We start from the raw sequence: 23,299 nt of genomic DNA, 5'->3' as shown, positions 1-23,299 counted from the left end.
ACTCAGTATGCTGATTTTAAGTCCTTTGGGTATAAGTCGAGGACTGGGAAAACTGTGTTAAATGGCAGTTCCACTCCAAATTTTCTAAGGAACCTGCACACTGATTTCCATAGTTATTGCACCAGTTTGCACTCCCTCCAGCAATATATGAGTGAACCTTTCCCCCACATACCTTGTCAGCATTTATTGTTACTTATATTCTTTATAATTGACATTCTGACTGAAGTGAGATGAAATCTCAGTATATTTTTAATTTGTATTTCTCTAATTGCTAGAGATGTTGAACATTTTTTTCATATATTGTTTGACCATTCATATTTATTTTTTTGAAGTGCCTGTTCAGTTCCTTTGCCCAATTATTGATTGAATTATTATTATTTATTTACCTTTTAGTGTCAAGTGTTTTACTTCTTTAAATATCCTGGAGATTAATGCTGTATCTGAGGTGCAGAGAGCAAAAGATTTTTCTCCATTATGTAGGCTCTCTATACATGTCCTTAATTGTTTCCCTTGCTGTGAAGAAGTTTTTTAGTTTGATACATCCTATTTATGATATTACTTCTTGTGCTTTTGGAGTCTTATTGAGGAAGTTTATTCCTGAGCTGATATGATGGAGATTTGGGCCTACTTTTCCTTCTAGTAGGCACAGGGTCTCTGGTCTAATGCCAAGGTCCTTACTCCACTTTGAGTTGAGTTTTGTGCATGGTGAGAGGGAGTTAATTTCCCAGAACCATTTGTGGAAGAGGCTATCTTTTCTCCAATGTATGTTTTTGGCTCCTTTGTCTAGTATGAGATAACTGTATTTATGTGAGTTTGACTCTGTGTCTTCTATTCTGTTCCATAGGTTTTCAATTCTATTTTTGTGCCAATGCCATGCTGTGTTTGTTTCTTTTTTAACTATAGCTCTGTAACATAATTTAAGGTCTGGTAATGTGATGCCTCCTGCATTACTTTTCTTGCTAAAGATGACTTTGGCTATTCTGGACCTTTCATGTTTCCAAATAAATTTCATGACTGCTTTCCTATTTCTATGAAGAATGTCATTGTAATTTTGATGAGAATTGCAGTAAATCTTTATAGTGCTTTTGGTAGTATGGCCATTTTTACAATATTAATTCTGTCTATCCAAGATTTTATGGCAGATCTTTCCATCTTCTAAGATCCTCTTCAATTTCTTTCTTTAGTGTTCTGTTGTTTGCATTGTAGAGGTCTTTCACCTCTTTTGTTAGATTGATTCTCAAGTATTTTATTTTTTTGAGGCTATTGTGAATGGAATAGTTTTCCTGATTTCTCTTTCAGCTGATTTGTCATTGGCGTATAGGAAAGCAATTGATTTATGGGTGTTAATTTTATATCCTGCTACTTTTCCAAATTCATTTATGAGGTCAAGAAGCTTTGTGGTGGACATTTTTGGCTCTTCTAAATATACAATCATGTCGTTGGCAAATGGCAAATATGAGCTCTTCTTTTCCTATTTGTATTTCTTTACTTTCTTTATTTTGTCTAATTGCTCTGACCAGGGTTTCAAGGACTACGTTGAATAGAAGTGGTGAAAGAGTTCCAGTTTTTCTCCATTTAGAATAATGTTGGCCCTGGGTTCAGCATGTAGGTTTTTACAACATTGAGGTATATTCCTATTATCCCTAGTGTTTCTAGAGTTTTCAATATAAATGGATGCTGAATTTTGTCAAATACTGTTTTTGGAATCTATTGAGAAAATCATGTGGTTCTTGTCTTTAAGCCTATTTATGTGATGAATTACATTTTTTGATTTCGATATCTTGAACCAACCTTGCATCACTGGAATGAACCCCACTTGATCATGGTACACTCTTTTTAATATGTTTTTATATGTGATTTGCCAGTATTTTATTAAGAATTTTTGCATCTATGTTCATCAGGGATACTGGTCTAAAGTTTTCTTTCCTTAATGTGTGTTTTTCTGGTTTTGGTATCAAGGTGATACTAGCTTCACAGAATGAATTTGGAAAGGTTCTCTCCTTTTCTATTTCATTGAATAATTAGAGGAGTATTGGTATAATTTCCATCATGACTCTCTATGTTATTGGAGTATAAATTTTCAAAATAGTTTCTGATTATATTCTATATTTCAATAGTGGACATAATGATATTTCCTTTTTTCATCATGAATTTTAGTGATTTGAGTTTTCTCTCTTTTTATTCATTAGCTTAGTGAAGGCTTTAACAATTTTATTTATTTTTTAAAAGAACCCAGTTTTTGTTTTGTCTATATTTTAAATTGTTATTTTTTCTCAATTTCATTGATTTCAACTCTGATTTTAATTATTTCTTGTCTTTTGTTGTTTTTAGTGTTGATTTTTTTCTTATTTTTCTAGGGCTTTGAGATGTGATGTTAGGTTATTTATTTGGTGACTTTCTTTCAAGGAATGCACTTAGTGCAATCATCTTTCCTCTTATAACTGCCTTCATAGTGTCACAGAGATTTGATAAGTTGTGACATGATTCTCATTACCTCTAAGTATTTTTTTATTTCATCCCTGATTTCTTATGTTATCAATTGGTCATCAAATAGTGTATTATTTAGTCTCCAAGTGTTAGAGTAGCTTCTATTTTTTGTTTTATCATTGATTTCTAATTTCATTCCATTATGACATGATAGGATGCAGGGTATTATCTCTATATTTTATATTTGCTTAGAGTTGCTTTGTGGCCTAAAACCTGGTCTGTTTTAGAGAAGGACCCATGTGCTGTTGAGAAGAAAGTAAACTCAGCCCTTGATGGATGAAATATTCTATATGTCTGTTAAGCCTGAATTATTAATTTTATTTTTTAGTTCTATAGCTTCTTCATTTAGTTTTTATTTGTAGGATCTATTTAGTGACGAGTGAGACATGTTAAAGTCACCCAGTATTATTGTGTCATGGTCTATTTGATTCTTGAAATTGAGAAGGACTTGTTTGACAGATGTATGTGTTCCACTGTTTGATGCATAGATATTTATGATTGTTATGTCATGTTGATGAATAATTCCCTTAAGCAGTATGAAATTACCTTCTTGGTCCTTTCTGATTAACTTTGGGTTGAAGTCTACTTTATGTGACATGAGGTTAGAAACCCCTGCTTGTTTACGAGATCTATGTGAATGATATGTTTCTTCCCATCTGTTTATCTTCAGTCTGTGGATGTCCTTGCTGGGAGGTGAGTCTCTAGAAGACAGCATATTGTTGGGTCTTGTTTTCTAATTTAATATGACAGTGTATGTCTTTTGGTTGATGAATTGGGCCATTTACATTTAATGTTATTATTGAGTTATGACTTTTATTCCTTGTCATTTTATTTCTCCTTTTTAATTTAAATTAGTTTCTCTTTTGATTGATTATTCTTCTAGTGTATCTCCTCCCTTTACTGGTTTTCACTTTTATTTTACATTTCTTCTTCATGAAATATTTTATTGAGTATATTTTATAGTGCAGGCTTTCTAGTTGTGAATTCTTTAAACTTTTTTTTATTATGGAAGGGTTTTATTTAATTATCAATTCTGAAGTTTAATTTTGCTGGGCATCCATTTATTTGTCATACATCCATTTTCTTTTAAAGCTTGGTATATATTATTCCAAGACCTCCTAGCTTTGAGGGTCTGGGTTGAGAAATCAGTTGAGATCCAGATTGGTTTCCCTCTAAATATTACCTATCATTTTTCTCTGACAGTTTTTACAATTCTATCTTTATTCTGTATGTTAGGTGTTTTAATAATAATGTGCCGTGGTGTGGGTCTGTTGCAATTTTGTATATTTGGGATTCTATAAGCCTCCTGTATTTAGTTTTCCATTTCATCTTTCAGGTTTGGGAAATTTTTTAATATGATTTCATTGAAAAAATGGGCATTCCTTTGGTTTATATCTTTGAGCCTTCATCTATCCCGTTAAATCCTAAGCTTGGTCTTTTCATGTTATCTTGTATTTTTGATGATCTGTTCATGGTCTCTTAACATCTTTTCCCCATGGTCAACTTTGTTTTCTAGATTATATACTTTGTTTTCATTGCCTGAAATCATCTTCCAAGTCTTTTATATTGGTGATGCTTTCAACAGAATTTTTAATTTGGTTTATTGGTTCCTTCATCTCAAAGATTTCTGACTGATTATTCTTTAGGATCTCTATCTCCTTGTTGAATAGATCTTTCACTTGTTGTATTTTCTCACTGATTTCATTTATTACACCATATTTTACCTCATAGATCAGTTTAACCATGAACTTTCTGAATTCTATCTTTGATATTTCCTCCACTTTGGTGTCAAAGGAGTCTACCGTTGAGATATTCTGTGCTAATTGGGATGATTTGTTCCCTTGCTTTTTCATATTGTTTGTGTATCTACCCATCTAATGCTATAGAGTTTCTACCTTAAGAGTTTATAGTGTCCCTCAATATTACTAGAAGCTCTTAGATTGGTAGGAAGCCCAGTGATAGGAATAATGTATGGAAACAATATATAACAGTAGACTAGTTGCTTGCTTCCTCTGGGTCATAGCTTTTCAATTTTTTAGTGACTTTTCTAAACCAATTTTGTAAAATATGTACTGTTTGTCATGTGTGGATACTGACCTTCTTGCTTTATTTACTTTGTAGTTATACCTAATGAATGATTCAACAGATATCCTTAAAGTGTGGATTTAAAAAAAATCCCAATCTCTCAAGATGGAGTGTGTGTGTGTATGTATGTGTATATGTGTTTGTGTTGGGGCACACCATGCCACAAAATCAGACCTAGTCTATAGTCTTCATTTCTAGTCAATAAGAGTTTTTCATGAGCACAGCAATACCTTAAACATTAGTCTAGTATCATTATGGTTAATCATCTTACTTTGTCACAATAGCAGAGTTTCATGAATGGCAATTTTATACTGGTTACCCCAGGGCAAGCTTGGGAGCATCACAATTTTGAGAATCATACTTTGCCATGGTGTATCAGCTTTCTTCTGAGAACTAGAAAACATTTCACAAGTGGTAATTAGGCTTCCTGACAACCACTGGCAAGTAGATATTATTATATGAGCTGGTTTTAAGGATGAGTAACCTGGATCAAGCATTCAACTGTGGAAGCATAAACATTCTGTCCCAGAAATTTTGATCCAGCTCCTGTACCTATCCTCCAAATTGTGTCTAGTGTCTAGCCCTGAGGAGGATCCCAGTGAACACTGAAATACAGAACGGGAACTAAAGCACAGAGAGGTTTGTATAACATGCCCTGGGCCACCTAGCTCGTGGAGATGAAGGAGCAAAGATATAACTTGAGTCCAGCCAGAACTGAAGGCCCCCTGTCAGGGGCCAGTGTGGCCAGCAGGCACCAAGAGGGAGATGGCCTGTCAGTTCAGAAATGTGAATAAGAGGCATCATGGCTCTCTCAAGTGTTTCATAGATAATGGCCAGAAAGACTGCACAATGTAGATGATAGTTTTGTTGAGGTCTCAGGTAATTCTAGAACGAAACTATTTTTTAGAATTTTTTTTAGTTGTTGATGGGCCTTTATTTTATTTATTGATATGTTGTTCTGAAAATTGAACCCAGTGTCTCACACTTGCTAGGCAAACACTCTGCCACTGAGCCACAACCCTAGCCCTAGAACTAAACTATTGCTCTGCAGACCCACAAACTTAATTCTGGCAGTTTCTCCAAAAGTGACAAAGCCCTGGAAGTTTCTAGAGCAGGCATGAGGACACTGACACACAAACATATTGTGAACCTCAATGTTTCTTACTATTTAGAGAAAATTTCCAGAGAAGCAAGTAGAGAAGGCTAGGATGATTTATATAATAATGGATTAGAGTGGGAGACATTACAAAGAACTCATATTTAACTTAATATATGTACAAGTGCTTACAACTAGAATTATCAATGTCTATGAATACATACAGATATTTATACACACATGTAATTTCTTGCTTTGTCAGCTAAGAGGGTATAGAAGAAACAACATCTCAGAAGCAATGAGCATATCTACTGCCAAAATCTAGGATTCTATATCGTTCTCCAATAAAAGGAATCAAGGCTCAGTGGAGAAATTATTAATTCTAGAATTGGGATAGGAAGTATGAAAAATGATCCAGGAATGCCTTATACTGCTTAGAGTAAATAAGTGCTAGTAAAACTTTTTAAAGCCACATTGACAGGTATATGAGAAAGGAATATAAAAACAGAGCTTACAAAATGATTTGCAAGTGCCCTAACCTGGAGCAATTTGAAGAACAAAATACAAAGATGTTCTGGATTTTAACAGAAAATTCAAAAATATCCATGAGTCCATACTGAGATAAATAAATGAAGATTTCAAATGTATAAATAGACAAATTTCCCGTGGAGAAAAATTCCAACTCATTTCTGCTGATATGATGAAATGTGAGAAAATATGAGAAATGTGACTCCTTTTCACTTACAGTGTGGGCCACATGCAATAACATTCTTCCAAGGAGGATAGTACAGAAAGGCGAAGAGAAATATAATTTTATTGTGGAAAAACCTAACAAATGCTACCTTAGCCAGCTGGGCAAGGTCAACATCATCAGTAATAAGTCATGTTGCTGATATGCACCCTTCATGTGATGTTATGAGAATGGCATTTCATCTCTGTGAACTTCTTCCTCCAAACCCACAACTCTAGTCTAACCATGAAGAAAGCATCAGATAGACCATCTGGGGGTTAATTCTCCAAAATGGCTTACTAGTAAGTACTTCTTAAGACTGTCAAGGGGATTAAAAAGAAGAAAATGATACAAGCAAGAGAAGATTGAAGAGATACTAAAACTAGATGTGATGTTCTGGTTGCAATACTGGGAGAAAGGAAACCTAAATAAATAGTGAGCTTTAGTTACCTACAAATAATTAATCAGTTTTAACAAATTTACCATTCTCATGTAAGAAAAAGTGGCACATAAAAATACTGTACCATCTTCACAAACACTTTTCAAAAAATTTAAAATACTAAAATAGAGTATATAGAAATTTTTAAAAACTGAAAAGGACATAAAGAAATTTTGGAGTATTGTGGGTATGTTAAAAATATAGTAAATCAAACACAAGTGCACAGACCAGGAACTGAGAAGTAAAGCATCCCTAAATTGTCGTCAGCCCTTTTCTCTCTCTCAAATCCAGCCTGTCTTGTATAGAAAATTTATTTCATATCAAGATCATCTACATAAACTTCTCATATTCTCCAGCTCCTCTACTGTTATTCTAGTGCATATTCAAAACCTGTGTTGCCTGTACTAGGGCAGTAGCCCCCAGCCTATGCTAGATGTAGATATGAGACCCCCACCCTTGCTCAAGAAGAATCTTACAACACCTGCCAATATTTGCTGCTACAGGAAAGGCTGGGAAAAAACAGGCAGGAAGTCAACCCCTTGCCAAGGGGCTGGAGCTCAGAGAGGGCTATAACCATTGCCAGTCAGAAACAGGGGCACTTGTCAGGGCAGCACTATCATGGCTGAGAATCCTCACAGCAGCCCCTCAGGAGGAAAATTCAGGAAATCCAGAGAACCTCAGGACCTTCCCATGATGGGCATGAGGGTCTCATCTGCTCTGCTCTGCCCAGCTGTTAGCATTAGCTCAGTCCCTGGGTGGTGTTTGTCCATACAGCAGTCTGATGCAATAGAAACTGGACACTGGAAATGTCCCCAGGAAAGGTAATGGGAGCCACTTTGGCCATCCTAGCTGTTACAATCTTGCTGTCTCTAGCCTCACTGGACAAGCATTCTCCACACGTCATCACTCTCCAAAAACTGCCATGTAGTGCCCTATTCCCAGCAGTGTCCTTGCTTCCATCCTGGAGTGCTACACAGGGGTCTGCCCTGTCCTTTCCCAGGACCACCTAGCTCATGATGTGGCCCAGGAACCCAGCTCACTTCCAGTCCCATTCTGCTCCTATGTCCCACACCTGGCCAGTCCACAGATGTTCACATGGATCCAGTGGGGCTTCTTCCTCCTGCCTCTGCTGGGGCTGCTGATCCTCATCACCACCATCTGAGAACCCCAAAGTCCTCTCCTGCCCAGCTCCTTTCCAAGTCCTAAATTGGGTCTGGGGAGTGTCCTAATGACCACTGCTCCATCTTCTACATGCAGCCTTAAGTCTGCACAAACTTCCTGCCTGGGAACACTAGGGTCCTAGCTGGCTTTGTGGTGGCTGACAGAAGTACACTCTGCCCTAGCTCTCTGGATCAAACCTCAGAAAGCAAGACCTCATAATCACTCAAGTAGGGTGATCAGTTCATCAAAGCTTGGTCAATATATGGAGGATCAGCTAAATAATAACCCATAATCATGGTGAGTTGTTACTCATGCACAGAATGATCATTATTTACCAACCATTAGGAGACTCATCAAAAGGCTGCATCATCTCCTGCCAGTTCTACCTAAAGTACAGTGTCTTGGAAACAGTTGGATGTATAATAAAGATAATTACATATGATCATCAGGAGTGGGCCATTTACAGCTCAGCTGGTGTCTGTGAAGAGACAGGAAGGGAAAAACACCCTGCTTGCCTGACTGAGACTAAATAAAGAAGAGGATTGACAAAGTGCTACTCAAAAGAGGTGATGGGGATTCCAGAAGGAACATGCAGCAAAGAAAATACTCAATCCCAACAGGGAAATTTGGCCTGCTGTCTCTGATTCTGATGATATCACAGCTCTCAGGAGACTTATAGATGAGGCACAGGGGTATGAAGGGTGCAAGTAGCAAGAGGAAAGCATAACAGTCTGCATGTTGGGGGTGGTTCCTCCTTTGAAGATATCTGTCCCTGGGGCTGGTGATATGGCTAAAGTGGTAGCGCTCCCGCCTGGCATGTGCGGGGCACTGGGTTCCATCCTCAGCACTACATAAAAGTAAAATAAAGAAGTTGTGTCCACCAAAAAATAAAAAATTAAAAAAAATAAAAAAGATATATGTCCCTTCCTAGGGCTTTACAGGCAGATTCTGGCTTCTCATATCTAAGAGAGTATGGTTGCATGACTTAAAGTCCATAGATATGAGAATAGAATGGTCTGTGTTCTGTGCTCATAGCTTGAGAATTTATCCTGGGTCCTGTAGCACCTTGTGCAGAACTGTTCATTAATTTAGGGGCAAACTGAGGTAACATGACCCTTCTAAAGACAAGCAAACTGGCAATGGAGTGTCCCCACTTGGCCAGGAAGGAAAGAAAAAAGAGGTGAATGGATACGTGTATCTCCCATAAACTGTTATGTAGTAGGTGTTCAATAAAAAGCAACTAATACAGTTTGTTATAAAATCCTCTTCCTTTCTGAGAGGCACCTCAGAAAGGGTTAGATACACCTGTAAATTCTCCAGTTTTTTCAAGCACCTGCATACTATGTAACAGGTGCTTTCAAATACAGGGTTATGTTTTATTTTCAAAGGATATTATAAATCTCAGCAGGGAGGTTTCCCCTTCTTTACTCAATAGCACTTTTCTGCAGTACCCATGTAAAAAAACTCCAAAATCTCAGTACACTGAGAATTTCTCTTCTATTTGATTCATGGTCAAAATCACAACTTGTGATTCTCTTCGTACCTTTATACTACCCAAACACCTAAGCAGATGCTTTAGGCACACTAAATGCCAGTATTTTCCTATGGGCCAGATTCCTAACAAGAGCAGTTTGGTTAATTATTCTTTTTAAATTCAAGCTTACATGACAAGGAAATATTTTCACCTTCTGGCAGACTCTGTAGATTTAAGAGCTCAGCCTCAGTAGGTGTTTGCTCCACAGTAGTTTCCATGATCTTTCCTCTTTTATAGCTTATGAGGATGTCTTGTCTTTGACAACCAAGGTAAGCTCATTCAGCTGTGTGTATTCAGTGGTCACTTTCAAATAAAACATCCCACTCAAATTATATAGGATGGTTTAAAAAACCTTAACTTTACATGTCAAGAATGAGTAGATTATGTGCTAAATCATACTATCCTTGCCACCCACTTGTATACTCAGACAGGATGTCCACATATCTGGAAGTCTCTGTCCCGAGCAAACATTTAAGTTGAAATGGCTGTTGCAATCAGAAAGGTCCCAGGATGAGCTATGGGGAAAACCAGGATAATCCTGCAAGGTATTGGTATGCTTTATGTTTCATGGGGAACAGTGACGTGCTGAGTAACAGGACAGGTTGCAGAGCTGGAAAAAGGGTATAGAGTGGTCAGCCAGGGCAAGGGCATTTTTGTGTTGCAAAGTGCTGGAACTGGACAAATATGCCCACATCTTGGCTTACCTGGCTCTCAAGGAGTCAATCACTGGATATTCCCACATTATGTTTAATTCTGTCAACTTATTAGGACCACATTTACTACATGCCCCTCTCCTGCCCTGGATCCTTCTTTTTCTCATCAGAGATGTTATGGAGTACTGAAAAATGAATTAATACACAGGTCCACCTCAGACTGAGGAAGTTAGAAGAGTGTGGGATATAGAAGAATTCAGAGCAAACTTATCATTCATTAGCCATATGATTTTAGGAATATTACTGAACAATATGAGGCTCAGGTTATTCATCTGTAAAACAGATTTGATATAGCACTCTGTGGAGGTCTGTTGCAATGTAGGAAGTGTATGTAAACACCTGGCATATATTGAGTATTTAGTGATTGGTACCTATTTCTAGTACTATCAAGACCCTAGGTAGTACACCATTCCCTCTGGTATTTTTTCCAGAATATCTGAGAGGACTTGCAGCTCAATATGAAATTGATTAGGAAATCAGTCAAAAATACTGTTCTGTAAAAGTTACCTCAATGATATGTATTATATGATAAGATGGAACTCTTCCCTTCCTGAGTACAACTAACACAAAGCTCATAGAATTATATAGTCAGGACCAGCTCCATGCCAGACTCTGTTCCATCCAAACCACGATTTCCATTCATTCCATCGCCATGCAAAATCAACTGCTTGGTTACAATGGGTGCAATTACACTGGTACCCTAATTAAAACACCACTTTACTGCACAGTCAGCTCTGGCTCTCCCAACCAAGCAGAGGGGGTCCTGGCCAGGGACTTCTAGGCCTCACTTCTTTAGACATTCAGTCTTCTCTCTCTACAGATCCTTGCAGTTGATGGTAACTGAGCACCAAGCTCTCCTGTTGTGTTCAACCACACAGCACCTCTCACACCTGCCCCAGGTGGAGATTCTGCTCTGCTTCGTTCACCATCAAAGGGAACGACTCAGAGTAGTCTTCCATTCTCTCAGCCCTAAGACACACCATCTAAAGGTCTGGCCCTGGCCTCCATGCAGTGTCCTTGAAGTCCAACCCGCAGAAGGCACTGCCCCAAACTGCCTTGGCTGGCATAGGACATTGGCACTCGGCTGCTCTACACTGGAGGTCCACCTGCTCACCCTCCTTCACATGTTCTTTGGGTCTCTGGGGACACCTCACCCCGTCTTCCTGACATGGTTGCTGTATTAACATTCAACCATGGGATTCAGTCTGGCTAAGCCTACTGTCTGATTATTCCCATTACTCATTCTCTCTCTTTTAGAAGAGCAGAATTGCACGAATGTTCCATGAATCAATGAGGCAGTGAGGAGAGGGCCTTTTCATTAGCATAGAGCTTCTCCTCCATTCTCCAATACACACAAGCAAATCCAGGTGCACACCAACTTTCTTAAGGATACAGGGAAGACAGGTAATAATGGAAAGCGAGCATTCACCTTTGATTTCTCTATCATTTATTCATTCTTTTTCATGACCAAGTTCTTTTCCACAACCAGAAATTATCTCTTACACTCCCATGTGATCTTTGTTCAGGCCCCAAAAATAAAGAATGAGATGCTAATTAATGAAAGAAAAAGCAAAACACCAAAGTCCTAAACACTATGTTCACAGCAATAAATGAATGAGTATGGTCTTCATAACATCCCATTCAGAAGTAAATTAAACTTTCAATCAACAGGAACATTTGAAAAATTCCATAGGAAACAAAGTTCAATTTCCAAGTCGCACAAATACAGAAGCATCAACATGTTAGACAGCAAGATCTCTTCCACCTTCCCTGGCCCCTCACTACTTAGAAAGGTGACTTCTCTCTTCCAACACAGATTGAAAAATGGGCCCTATCTCACTTGGGGGTGTGGAAGCTTCGGGATGTGGCCCTGCCATGTTTCCTGGTCCTGGGCCATCCCCTGGGCACCCTAGTGGCCCTGGCTACATTTGATACTTCGGTACACTCTGCCTCATCTCTCAAAGCCTTTTCATACAAAGAAGGGTAGGACCTAGGGTCACTCCCATGGACCTGGGCCCAGTACTCCAGGACTTTCATCTTGTTGGTTTCAGCACGTGCCCTTGGACCCCAAAGGAACTCATAGAAAGCAGGATCACTACCAGGTACCTGGCGATACTCCAAGTACTGTTCCTGCACCAAATCTTCAGTGATGAGCTTTCTAGGCTCTCCATAGATGAAGTGTTCTCTCCCAGCATGCACACCCATCATACTCAGTGCATTCCAGAGAACCTCCTCAGTGGCATGGTCACCCTCCATGAAGATGATGCACAGAACCATTATCAGAAGGCCCGTCTTGGGCATGCTCTGATCATCGCCCACCAACCCAGCATAGGTGAGACCCAAAGCATTAACAATGGCATACGAGTGGCTAGAGGGGTCTACCTCCTTTACATGAATACCAAAGACCAGATGCATGTACTCAGAGGCTACACTGAAGACCACAGGGAAGTCATCCTGGTTATTTTTGATGACACTACTCAGCATTTCGGTCTTGGTGGTCAGCTCCTTCATTTGATACTTGAGAAGCAGGAACTGCACCAGGTCAGCCATCTGCTGATCCAGTGGGTTTTCCAACAAGGACCTATGGTGTTCCTGGTCCTGATAGGGGAATGAAACTTCCTCTTCTTGGCTGCTGGAGATTTCACTGGACTGGATAAATGAAGTGGGAGCCATGGTGACAGAGAAAGAGGAGGAACTCAAAGGAACCTGTGGAAAAATCAGTGGCCCAGGAGCAGGCACCTCCCTCTGGGTAGCTGGTACCAGAGGAAGGGAAGTGGAGGAGATGCAGGCAGAGGAGGCCCCCTCCTCCTCAGGCCTGAGAAACTGCACACCAACGAGGCTTGGTGCCTCCCTTTGGGCCTTAGGTTTTCCTTCTTGCTTGCGGTGCTGGCGCTTCTGACCATGAGATGACATGGCTCTCCTTGGGAACAGTAGTCAAGACGGTGGGCAGGAAACTGGTCCTGGGGGGGGGGAGAGGGATCCAGTGAACTTAGGACTACACCCTTCTTGGTGATTACAATGGCCCACTACCAGGCATTTGTTTGGGTAGTGATCTAGGGCTATGGAGGCACATGTCCTTCTGGTGGGCCTGACTCCTTGAGTAACTGAGAGAGGAATTGAAACAGTTTCTCAGGATGATGCCAGCCTGCAGAGCACAAGGCCCCAGGGCTGACTTATACCCTGTGGAACTAGGTTGCCCTCTATTCTGCACATCACCATGACTTCCAGCACTGCCTGGGCCTCATCTGCTCTGTGACCTGAGGACATTGCTTCAAACCAAGACATTCACCTGCTGGTTTCCAGAGCTCTTATAATAGGCATTTCAGACTGCAAAAGCATTTCTGGGCCCCCAACCCTGACAGGATGAGATGGACTCTGTGAGGCCCATACTGATCTGAGGTAGATGGTCCCCTTGTGCTCACTCTAGGTTCTCATTTTACCCTAGGCAATACCTGGACTCAATCTCCCTTTTGAACGAAAGCAAACATTCTGAACAAGTGTCCAACTCTGTGAGAAAAAAGTCAGTGAGTGTTCTCACATCTGGCCACACCTGCCCAAAAGTGACTATAAGAGCTGACCAAATTTAGGGGTTCCATTTTTCTTGGCATGGATGACCTACTTGGTGCTCACCTTAATGAAAGTCAAGGTCTGTGATGGTCCTCTGATGACTGAAGGCACCTTCATTAAACCATATCCTATCACTGTGAAACACTTAGAAATGAAGAGAGGGGAGGCCAGTGGTCCCAGATCTGTGTTCCCAGATTTTTCAATGGTTGAAAAACAGGGCAGGTGGGGATTGGAGTCTTGTGCATTCATGTGTAGAGATTTCCAATGCCCTCACCTTGACTCCTGGCTATGCCTGAGATCCTCCCTCTGCTGAAGTGAGTCCATGACCCTCTTAACAAATCCTTCCCCTTTCTGACACCAATGACACAAATAAGAAAGATGTTTCAGCCTAAGAGCCCTGCCTTGGCTTCAACGTCTGACAGCAGGCACAGAGAAGATTTCTGAGGGGCACCTCTGTGTTTTTGGCTAGGTATCCCCTTGATTCTCCCTCAAGGTCCTCACCTTAACTCTGGGAAAACATAACACCCCTCTGTCTGATAACAAGATGTGGTTCCCTGTGCCAATGTGATGCCATCCTGTCATATAACTTCTTTCAACTCCCTAAGAACCTCACAACTCTCAAGAGAATTGATCAAATGTCATATCCCATCACCACTTTGTGGGTTCTAAAGGGTTGATGGCCAGACCTGGGCCCTATGTATTCTGGTATGAGGATGGGGATCTACTCATGCCCAGGCTGGCTCTTCTTCATGCCCATCTTTAGAACAATACTCCCATCTCCCTAAAGACCCCCCAATCTTGTGCCCATGCTAGAAGTGACCATGCCACTTAGGGTCTCTCATGGTTGACCAAAGTTGAGAGGCAGACTATGTGGGATTCCATGTTTCAGAGCTGGGGATGCTTTCAGTCCTTGTGAAGGGTCCATAACTTGGGTCTGGCAGTTCCTAGGATTCCTCCCTCTCATAATCTCATGTGGCTCCCTCTGCTGACCTGTCATCACCTTTGGATCAAGGTCCTTACCCACATATTATCTCCCAGCCAAACCATAAGGCAGAAATGAGAGGGAGTGAGACCTGAGATATTCAGAGATGTTGTCTGCCCCCACTAGGCTAATTATAGCCAGGTTCTGTGAGGTCCTTTCTTTTGGGAGGTATGGCATTCAGTCCCTGTCACCAAAGTTCCTCACCTTGATTCCCGGCAGATGCTGGAATCCTCCCTCTGCTGACCAGCTGTGGCTCCTCTGCCGTCCTGACGAGCTCTCTCACACCAAGGCCTCACCTCCCTGATTTGGAGGAGACAGAAGTGAGGACAGCACATTTGGACATGGCTGCATGGGGTTTCCCCAGGTTAACAGACCAGCAGGTTCCAGGGGCCTCCTTTGTCTGGAGTGTCCTCAAGGTACTCATATTCACTCCTGACAGGGTCTGGGCCCGTTCCCCTCTGCTGACCTGTAGATACAACTTGCAGGCCAAGGCCACTGTCTCTTGGAAGGTCCAAAGGGGGAAGAAGGTGTGGGATCCCTGCCCCAAAGTCCTGCCTGAAGCCACCCCAGGCTGCCAGCAGGGGCAGTTTTCCCATGTGTGGATCTGGGCTGTTACTGAACTTCCCAGAAGCCCCTGAGATTCCTCCCTCTGCTGACCTGAGAACACACACTTCAATCATGGTCACTCATCCCTGACACCCTGGAAGCACAGGAAGGTGCTGCCTCTGGCCACCCTGCCCTGGCCTGTCAGGGTAGAGGTCCCCCTTTGATCTGGAGTCCAAGCCCCCCTCCTTCCTCCCTGAGTCCTCCCCTTGACTCCTGGCAGCAGCCCACTCCTCTCCTAAACTGAGTCCTCCTCCCTCAGATTCCAGAGTCAGAATGAAGGACAGGCTCAGTCTAAAAGCAGGGGCAGGACTAGGTGGTGCCCATTCTGTGTCCTAGGGCACTCAGTCCTCCCTCATTTCTAACCTTGACCACAAAGAGCCTCTCATTCTACCATGTTCCTAAGCCCCCTAGATCCCCATCCTCTGCTGACCTAAGCATGCTCACTGAGACCAAGACTCTGACTCCAAGGATTCCTTAAGGCTGACTGCGAGGGGATAGCACCTACCATCTGCACCCATATTCTGCAGGACTGAACACATAGGTAGATCAGTATAATTTTCTTGGAAGTACCCTTACTGAACTCAGGTGTACTCTATCCCTGAGCAACATCTCCATCCCTTTATACTGTATTTTTAATTTTTGAGACAGGGTCTAAGTTGTCCAGGCTAGCCTTGAACTTGCCGTCCTCCAGTCTCACCCTCTCAAATAATTGGGATTCCAGGTGTGCACCCCAACTCCATCCAGACCTGTATATTTTGGGCATGCTTTAGTTTGGATGGGACTTTTTCAGTTTTTCCTGAGCATCTCACTTTTTCATTTTCTTTTTTTCTTGCATGCCTGGCAAGTTCTCTAACAATGTGCTACACCCATAATTCAAACCTTGACCCTAACACAGCCTAAGCCCTGTCTGCTCCACCAAACTTCAGCATGGCCATCAACCTCTGTCTTATCCCCCAAATCAGAACTCAGAGGATGTCACAATGGGTTGAGTACCCAGTTCCTCCAATGTTGGAGAGCAGGGGCATTCAATGATTCTTTGGGCTTTCCCTGTGCTCTCCAGTGCTCCTCACTTTGGATCCTGCCAGAGCCTGGACCTCTGTTCTCTATGTACCTATATCTGCCCCTTCAGACCAAGTCTGTGGTTTCAGCATCCTATAGGGCAACTAGGGAGGATGGATGGCCACAGATGCAGCCTAGATTGTTTAGGAACCCTCTTTCTGTAGTGTGACTTCAGCTGACCCTCAGCTCTCACCTTGACCCCCAACAGACCCCAGACCCTTTCCACTCTGGTGATTTGTAATCGCATGTTCTAGCATAGGAGATAACTCCTAGGGTCCCCTGCTGCCAAAGGGATCACTCTGGAATTATACCTATTTCCCCTGGGGAGCAAGGCTGGCTACAGAGACAGCCTGGGTGGTTAGGAGACAAACCTTCAGGGGTGAAGACACCTCAATACACCCTCAGCTCTCATCTTGACCTCTTATAAATACCAAACCCTATCTGGTCCTGGTCACCTTCTAGCAATGACTAACTTATAGGGTCCCCCTTAGGGGTTCATGGAATTCTTCATTCTAGAGCACAAGACTGCCCACAGGGGAAGCCTAGATGGTTTGGGACCATCTACCTACTGTGTGGCTTCCTTCCTAGTTCTTTGACCCTCAACAGACCCTAGACCCTGCTTGCCCTAGTGTCCTGGATTGAGTGACTCAAGGATTAGGTTTCTCAGATTCCCCTTCAGTAGAAAGGGTCACTTTGGAATTCCGTTGTCTCACTTCTAACCCCACCCCCCCTCACAGAGGTAGCCAGGTAATTTTGGTGATAGTCTGCCTATGGTGTGGCTTTCTCAGTCCATGGGAAGCTGGGAGTTAAAGCATCCTACCATCTGCACCCATATGCAGCTATCACATGATTCTGATCATTCCTAGACTGTGTCTGCTCCCATTAAGCCTCAGACCAAGGCTATAACACCAAGGATCCCCTGTGTAGAAGGGATCACCATGGAATTCTATCCCCTATGGCACAGGGCTGGACACAGGCAACCTAGGTGATCTGTGGACCCCCACTCCTGGTTGGGGACTCTTCATTCCACCTTCAGCTCTCTCATTGATCCTTGACAGGGCCGAGGACCAGCCCCTCCCCGTATGCCTCAGCACTTGCTTTAACTCCTAGAGTCCTCTGTGGTGGAAAGGTTTCACCCAGAAATTTTACCACCCCTGGGGGAGGCAGGGCTAGCCACAGAGATTTCCAGGAAGACTAATGACAGTGGTCTATGGTGAGGCTTCTTCAGTTCACCTCAGCTCTCACTTAAACCTAAGATCCCTGATATTCCCCACTCTCATGACCTGTATCCCATGGCTCTAGTATCAGCTGTATCCCCCAGCATTTCCTTGGGCAACAGGTCACCCTGGAATTTTGCCCCTCACCTGAGAAGCAAGGCTGGAACCATAGGCAACCTAGATGATGGTGTATGCTCCCCCCAGGGTGGGTCCTCCTCAGTCTACCCTCAGCTCTCACCATAACACCCAGAGTGCCCTGGCCCTCACTTAGACAAAAGCTTTAACTCCCAGCATCCCATGCAACAGAAAGGGTTCCCTGGAATTCGGTCTACCTGAAATCAAGAAGGTCAGGCCAAGGTACTAGGGTGGGTTAGGACCCTCTCCTGGCTAGGTCTTCCTCACTCCATCCCACCTCTCAACTTGACACCCAAAGTGGACAGGTCTTGTCCACTAACTCAGCCAAAGGTGTCATCTCCCAGCATCCCAAGAGTGAAAGGACTCCTTGGAATTCTGTTCCCCACCCCATGAAGAGCTGGCCAAGGTACTAGTTGGTTTAGGACCCTTGCCAAAAGTTGACACTTTCTCAGTCCATGCCAACTCCCACCTTGACACACACAGTGTCCAAGCTTTCTAGGCCCAAAACAGCAAGGGCTTAAACTCCCAGAATCCCCTGCGACAGAGGGGGAGTTCCCTGGAATTCGGTCCCCCAGAAACCGAGGTCTAGGGAAGGTACTAGGGTGGTTTAGGAACCTCCTCCCAAGCTGATACTCCTCAGTCCATCCCACCTTTCACCTTAACACCCACAGTGCCCGGGGCCCTGTCCACTCACACAGCCAATGGTAATAAATCCCAGGGTCCCCTGTGGTATAAGACACTAACAGGAATTCTGGCCACCCACCACGTGATGGAAGGGCCAAGGGAGTGGGGTGGTTTAGTACCCTTCACCCAGAGTGCAACATCCTTAGTCCACCCAAGCTCTGAAGGTGACACCCACAGTGCCCAGGGCTATGATGGCTAACTCACACAATGGCTTTAACTCCCAGCATCCCTTCCACAGAATGGATTCCCTGGAATTCTGTCCCCCAACCTGTGAAGGACTGGTCAAAGCACTGAGGTGGTTTAGAAAACATCCCACAGGGTGGGATCTTCTCATTCCACCTCCTTTCACCTTGACACCTACAATGCCCAGGACCCTGTCCACAAGCTCAGCCAAGAGCTTTAAATTCCAGGGTCCCCTGTGGGAGAAGGGGTTCCCTGGAATTCTGTCTCCCACCCTGGGAAGGGCTGGCCAAGGTAGTTGTGTTATTTAGGACCCTCCAGATGGGATGGACCCTTTTCAGTCCACCCCATCTCTCACCTTGACACCCACAGTGCTGGGGCCCTGTCTACCCACCAAGCCAATGGCTTTTAACTCCCAAAATAACCTGCCAAAGAAGGGGTACCCTGGAATTCTGACCCCCACCCTGCCAAGGGCTGGTCAAGGTACTGGGGTGGCTTAGGACCTTCCCCACGGGGTGGAATCTCCTCAGTCCACCCCACCTCTCACCTTGACACCCAGAGTTTCCCGTCCTCTCCGCTCACTCAGCCAATGGCTTTAACTCCCAGCATCCCCTGCGACAGAAGGGGTTCCCTGGAATTCAGTCCCTCAGAACCCTAGAAGTTCTGGCCAAGGTACTGGGGTAGTTTAGGACATGCCCCTGGTTGGACCTCCTCAGTCCATCCCAGGGCCCTGTCCACTCCCCAGCCAATGGCAAAAAATCCCAGCCTCTCTTGAGCTACAAGGTGTGCACAGAAATTCTTTCCACCAGTCTGTGAAAGACTGAAAGACAGGCCAAGGTACTGGAGTGGTTTAGGAACCACTGCCAGGGTGGGACCTCCTCAGGCCACCCCAGCTCCCACCTTGACTCACACCACCTGCTCTGTCACCCCAGCTCACAGCTTGTCACTCACATTGCCCTGCTCTGTCAACTCACTCAGCCAAGGGCTTTAACTCCCAGCATCTCCCAAATCTGGAAGGGGTACCCTGGTATAAGGGATCAAGATGGACGGGGCACCCTGGAATTCTGTCCCCCACACTGGAAAGGGCTGGCCAAGGTAGTGGGGTGGTTTTGGACTCTCCCCACCGGGTAGGACCTCCTCAGTCTACCCCACCTCTCATGTTGACACCAATGACACCCCGTCAACTCACTTAGACAATGGCTTTACCTCTCAGCTTCTCTGCAACAAAATGGATTCCCTGGTATTCAGGCCCCCCGAAATTGAGAAGGACTGGCCAAGGTACTGGGGTGGTCTAGGACCCCTGAGTGGGACCTCCTCGGTGCACCCCACGTCTAATCTTGACACCCACAGTGCCCTGACCCTGTCAACTAAGTCAATAGCTTTAACTCTCAGGGTCCACTGCGACAGAAGTGAAATCTTTTACCACAAGAAGTGAAGGGCTGGCCAAGGTAGATTTAGGATCCTCCCCACAGAGTGGGACCTCCTTAGTCCATCCCACCTCCCACATGGACAGCCACAGTACCTGGGCCCTGTCAACTCACCCAGCCAATGGCTTTAAGTCCAGGTGTCACCTGTGACAGAAGGGGCTCTCTGGGATTCTGTCCCCCACCCCGTGATTGGCTGGCTAGGGGACCTTGGTGGTTTAGGACCATCCCCAAGGGGTGGGACCTTCTCAGTGCATCCCACCTCCCACCCTGTCACCCACAGTGCCTGGGTCCTGTCTACCCACCAAGCCAACACCTTTAACTCCCAGTGTCACCTGAGACAGAACGGGTTCCCTGAAATTCCGTACCCCAACCTGTGAAGGGCTGGCCAAGGAAGTGGGGTGATTTAGGACCCTCTTGATGGGGTGTGACCTTCTCAGTCCATCCCACCTCTCACCTTGACACATAGAGTTTCCCGCCCTCTCCGCTCACTCAGCCAATAGCTTTAACTCCCAGAGTCCCCTGCGACAGAAGGGGTTCCCTGCAATTCGATCCCCGGATCCCAACAAGGTCTGGCCAAGGTACTGGAGTGGTATAGGACCCTCCCCTGGTTGGACCTCCTCAGTCCATCCCAGGGCCCAGTTCGCTCACCTAGCGACCGGCAGTAAATCCCAGCATCCTTTGCGCCGTAAGGCGTGCACACGAATTCAGTCCTCCAGTCCGGGAAGGAGGGGCCAAGATAATGGGGTGGTTTAAGACCCTCCCCACAGGGTGGGACCTCCTCAGGCCATCCCAGGGCCCAGTTCGCTCACCTAGCGACCGGCAGTAAATCCCAGCATCCTTTGCGCCGTAAGGCGTGCACACGAATTCAGTCCTCCAGTCCGGGAAGGAGGGGCCAAGATAATAGGGTGGTTTAAGACCCTCCCCCCAGGGTGGGACCTCCTCAGGCCATCCCAGCTCACCCCTTGTCACTCACTCCGCCCTGCTCTGTAAACTCACTAGGCAAGGGCTTTAACTCCCAGCATCACCCACATCTGGAAGGGGTACCCTGGTATAACGGATCAAGGCAGATGGGGCACCCTGGAATTCTGTCCTCCACCCCAAGTTGGGCTGGCCATGATTCTGTGGTGGTTTAAGACCCTCCCCATGGGGTAGGACCTCCTCAGGTCACCCCCACTTCTCTCCTTGACACCCACAGCGCCATTGCCCTCTCCTCTCAGCTAACAGCTTTAACTCCCAGCGTTCCCTGTGGCAGAAGAGGTTCCCTGAAATTCTGTCCCCCACCCCGTGAATAGCTGGTCAAGGGACCTTGGTGGTTTAGGACCCTCCCCCACGGGGGGGGACCTTCTCAGTCCAACCCACTGCTCACCTTGAGACCCACAGTACCCAAGCCCTGTCCACCGACCCAGCCAACTGCTTTAACTCTCAGGATCACCTGTGACAGACTGTGTTCCCTGAAATTCTGTTCCCCAATCTGTGAAGGGCTGGCCAAGGAAGTGGGGTAATTCAAGACCCTCCCCATGGGATGGGACCTTCTCAGTCCATCCACCTCTCACCTTGACACCCACAGTGCCCGGGCCCTGTCTATCCACCAAGCCAATGGCTTTAACTCCCAGCATCCACTGCAACAGAAGACGTTCCCTGAAATTCTGTAGCCCAAACTGTGAAGGACTGGCTAAGGCAGTGGGGTGACATAGGACCCCTCCCCACGGGGTGGGACCTTCTCAGTTCATCCCACCTCACACCTTGACACCCACAATGCCCAGGTCCTGTCTACCCACCAAGCCAACGGCTTTAACTCCCAGGGTCCACTGCGACAGAAGGGGTTCCCTGGAATTTGTCCCCCACCCTGCGAAGGGCTGGCCAAGGCAGTGGGGTGATTTAGGACCCTTCTGCAAGGGGTGGGACCTCCTCAGTCCAACCCACCTCTCACCTTGACAACCGGACCTCTCCACTCAGCCAACGGCTTTAACTCCCAGAGTCCCCTGCGACAGAAGGGATTCCCTGTACTTCAGTCCCCCAGAACCCGAGAAGTTCTGGACAAGGTACTAGGGTGGTTTAGAACCCTCCCCTGTTTGGAACTCCTCAGTCCATTTCAAGGCCCTGGCAACTCCCCCAGCTATTGGCAATAAATCCCAGCCTCCCTTGCGCTATTAGGTGCACACAGAAATTCGGTCCCTCCACCCCAGAAGGGCTGTCCAAGGAACTGGGGTGGTTTAGGTCCCTCATCACAGAGTGGAACTCCTCACTCCACCTCATGTCTCACTTTGACCCCCACAGTGCCCTGGCCCTCTCCTCTCAGCCAACAGCTTTAACTCCCAATGTCCCCGGAAAAAGAAGAAGTTCCCTGGAATTCAGTCCCCCTGAAACCCAGAAGACCTAGCAAAGGTACTGGGGTAGTTTAGGATCCTCCCCTGGGTGGGACCTCCTCAGTCCATCACTCCTCTCATCCAGATATCTACAGTGCCCTGTCCTGTCCACTCAGCAGACTGTGTCATCTCCCAGCATCCTTGTGGTGAAAAGGGTTCCCTAGAATTCTGTCCCCCACCTCATGAAGGGCTGGCCGAGGAAATGGGGTGGTTTAGGACCCTCACCTCATGGTACTTCTTCAGTTCACCCCACCTCTCACCCTGACACCCACAGTGTCCTGGCCCTTCCTCTCACTCAGTCAATAGCTTTAACACTCAATGTCCCCTGTGATGAAATGGGCTCCCTGGAATTCTGTCCTCAGATTAAGGAATGGCCTCATAGGCAGCTTGCATTATATCGTTTACCTGTACCTGGTGGGTTCTTCCTCAGCTCACCCTCAGCTCTCATCTTGTCTCTAACAATGGCCTGAACCAGTCTACTTCCTAAAGGCCTCAGAACTAGAATGTAACTCCTAGGGTCCCCTGCATTGGAAGGTTTTCATCTCAGAATTCTGATCCGGTGGACAGCAGGGCTAGACACAGATGAATCCTGCGTAGTTCTGGGACCATCATTCTGGGGGGTGACCTTTTCAGTCCACCCAGCTCTCACCTTGACCTCAATAGTCTCCAGTCCTGGTCTGCTTCACTTAGTAGAATTGTGGTGTTCAAGCAACATCTGCAACTCCCAGGTTTTCTTGGTGGATACAGGATCCAGAAATCTGGTAAGCAGATAAGGTAGGAACTTGGATTGTAACAATTTCCTGTGCATAGTATCTTATAAGCCAGATATCA

General features: G+C 45.0%; 1 protein-coding gene across 3 annotated transcripts; it reads right to left on the bottom strand.

Moving 5' to 3' along the window:
- Nucleotides 1–11,675: 11,675 nt before the first annotated feature.
- LOC101972197 (melanoma-associated antigen 8) lies at nt 11,676–22,312 on the bottom strand. 3 transcript variants are annotated; one of them, XM_078034158.1, is made up of 3 exons: nt 22,033–22,312; nt 14,999–15,094; nt 11,676–13,205 (listed from the first exon to the last, which is right to left on the bottom strand). In XM_078034158.1, exon 3 carries the CDS (start codon nt 13,156–13,158, stop codon nt 12,082–12,084), a length of 1,077 nt encoding a protein of 358 aa, XP_077890284.1. In that variant the 5' UTR covers nt 13,159–13,205; nt 14,999–15,094; nt 22,033–22,312; the 3' UTR covers nt 11,676–12,081. The 3 variants fall into 3 exon arrangements, with proteins under 3 accessions (XP_077890284.1, XP_005342635.1, XP_077890285.1); XM_005342578.3 differs by lacking the exon at nt 22,033–22,312 and adding an exon at nt 20,751–20,929; XM_078034159.1 differs by lacking the exon at nt 22,033–22,312 and having other exon boundaries at nt 14,999–15,127.
- Between the last annotated feature and the right edge of the window lie 987 nt (nt 22,313–23,299).

Source organism: Ictidomys tridecemlineatus, chromosome X (assembly GCF_052094955.1).
Source record: "Ictidomys tridecemlineatus isolate mIctTri1 chromosome X, mIctTri1.hap1, whole genome shotgun sequence".
NCBI classification, from domain to species: Eukaryota; Metazoa; Chordata; class Mammalia; order Rodentia; family Sciuridae; genus Ictidomys; species Ictidomys tridecemlineatus.
This window is presented reverse-complemented; position numbering and strand designations above follow the sequence as displayed.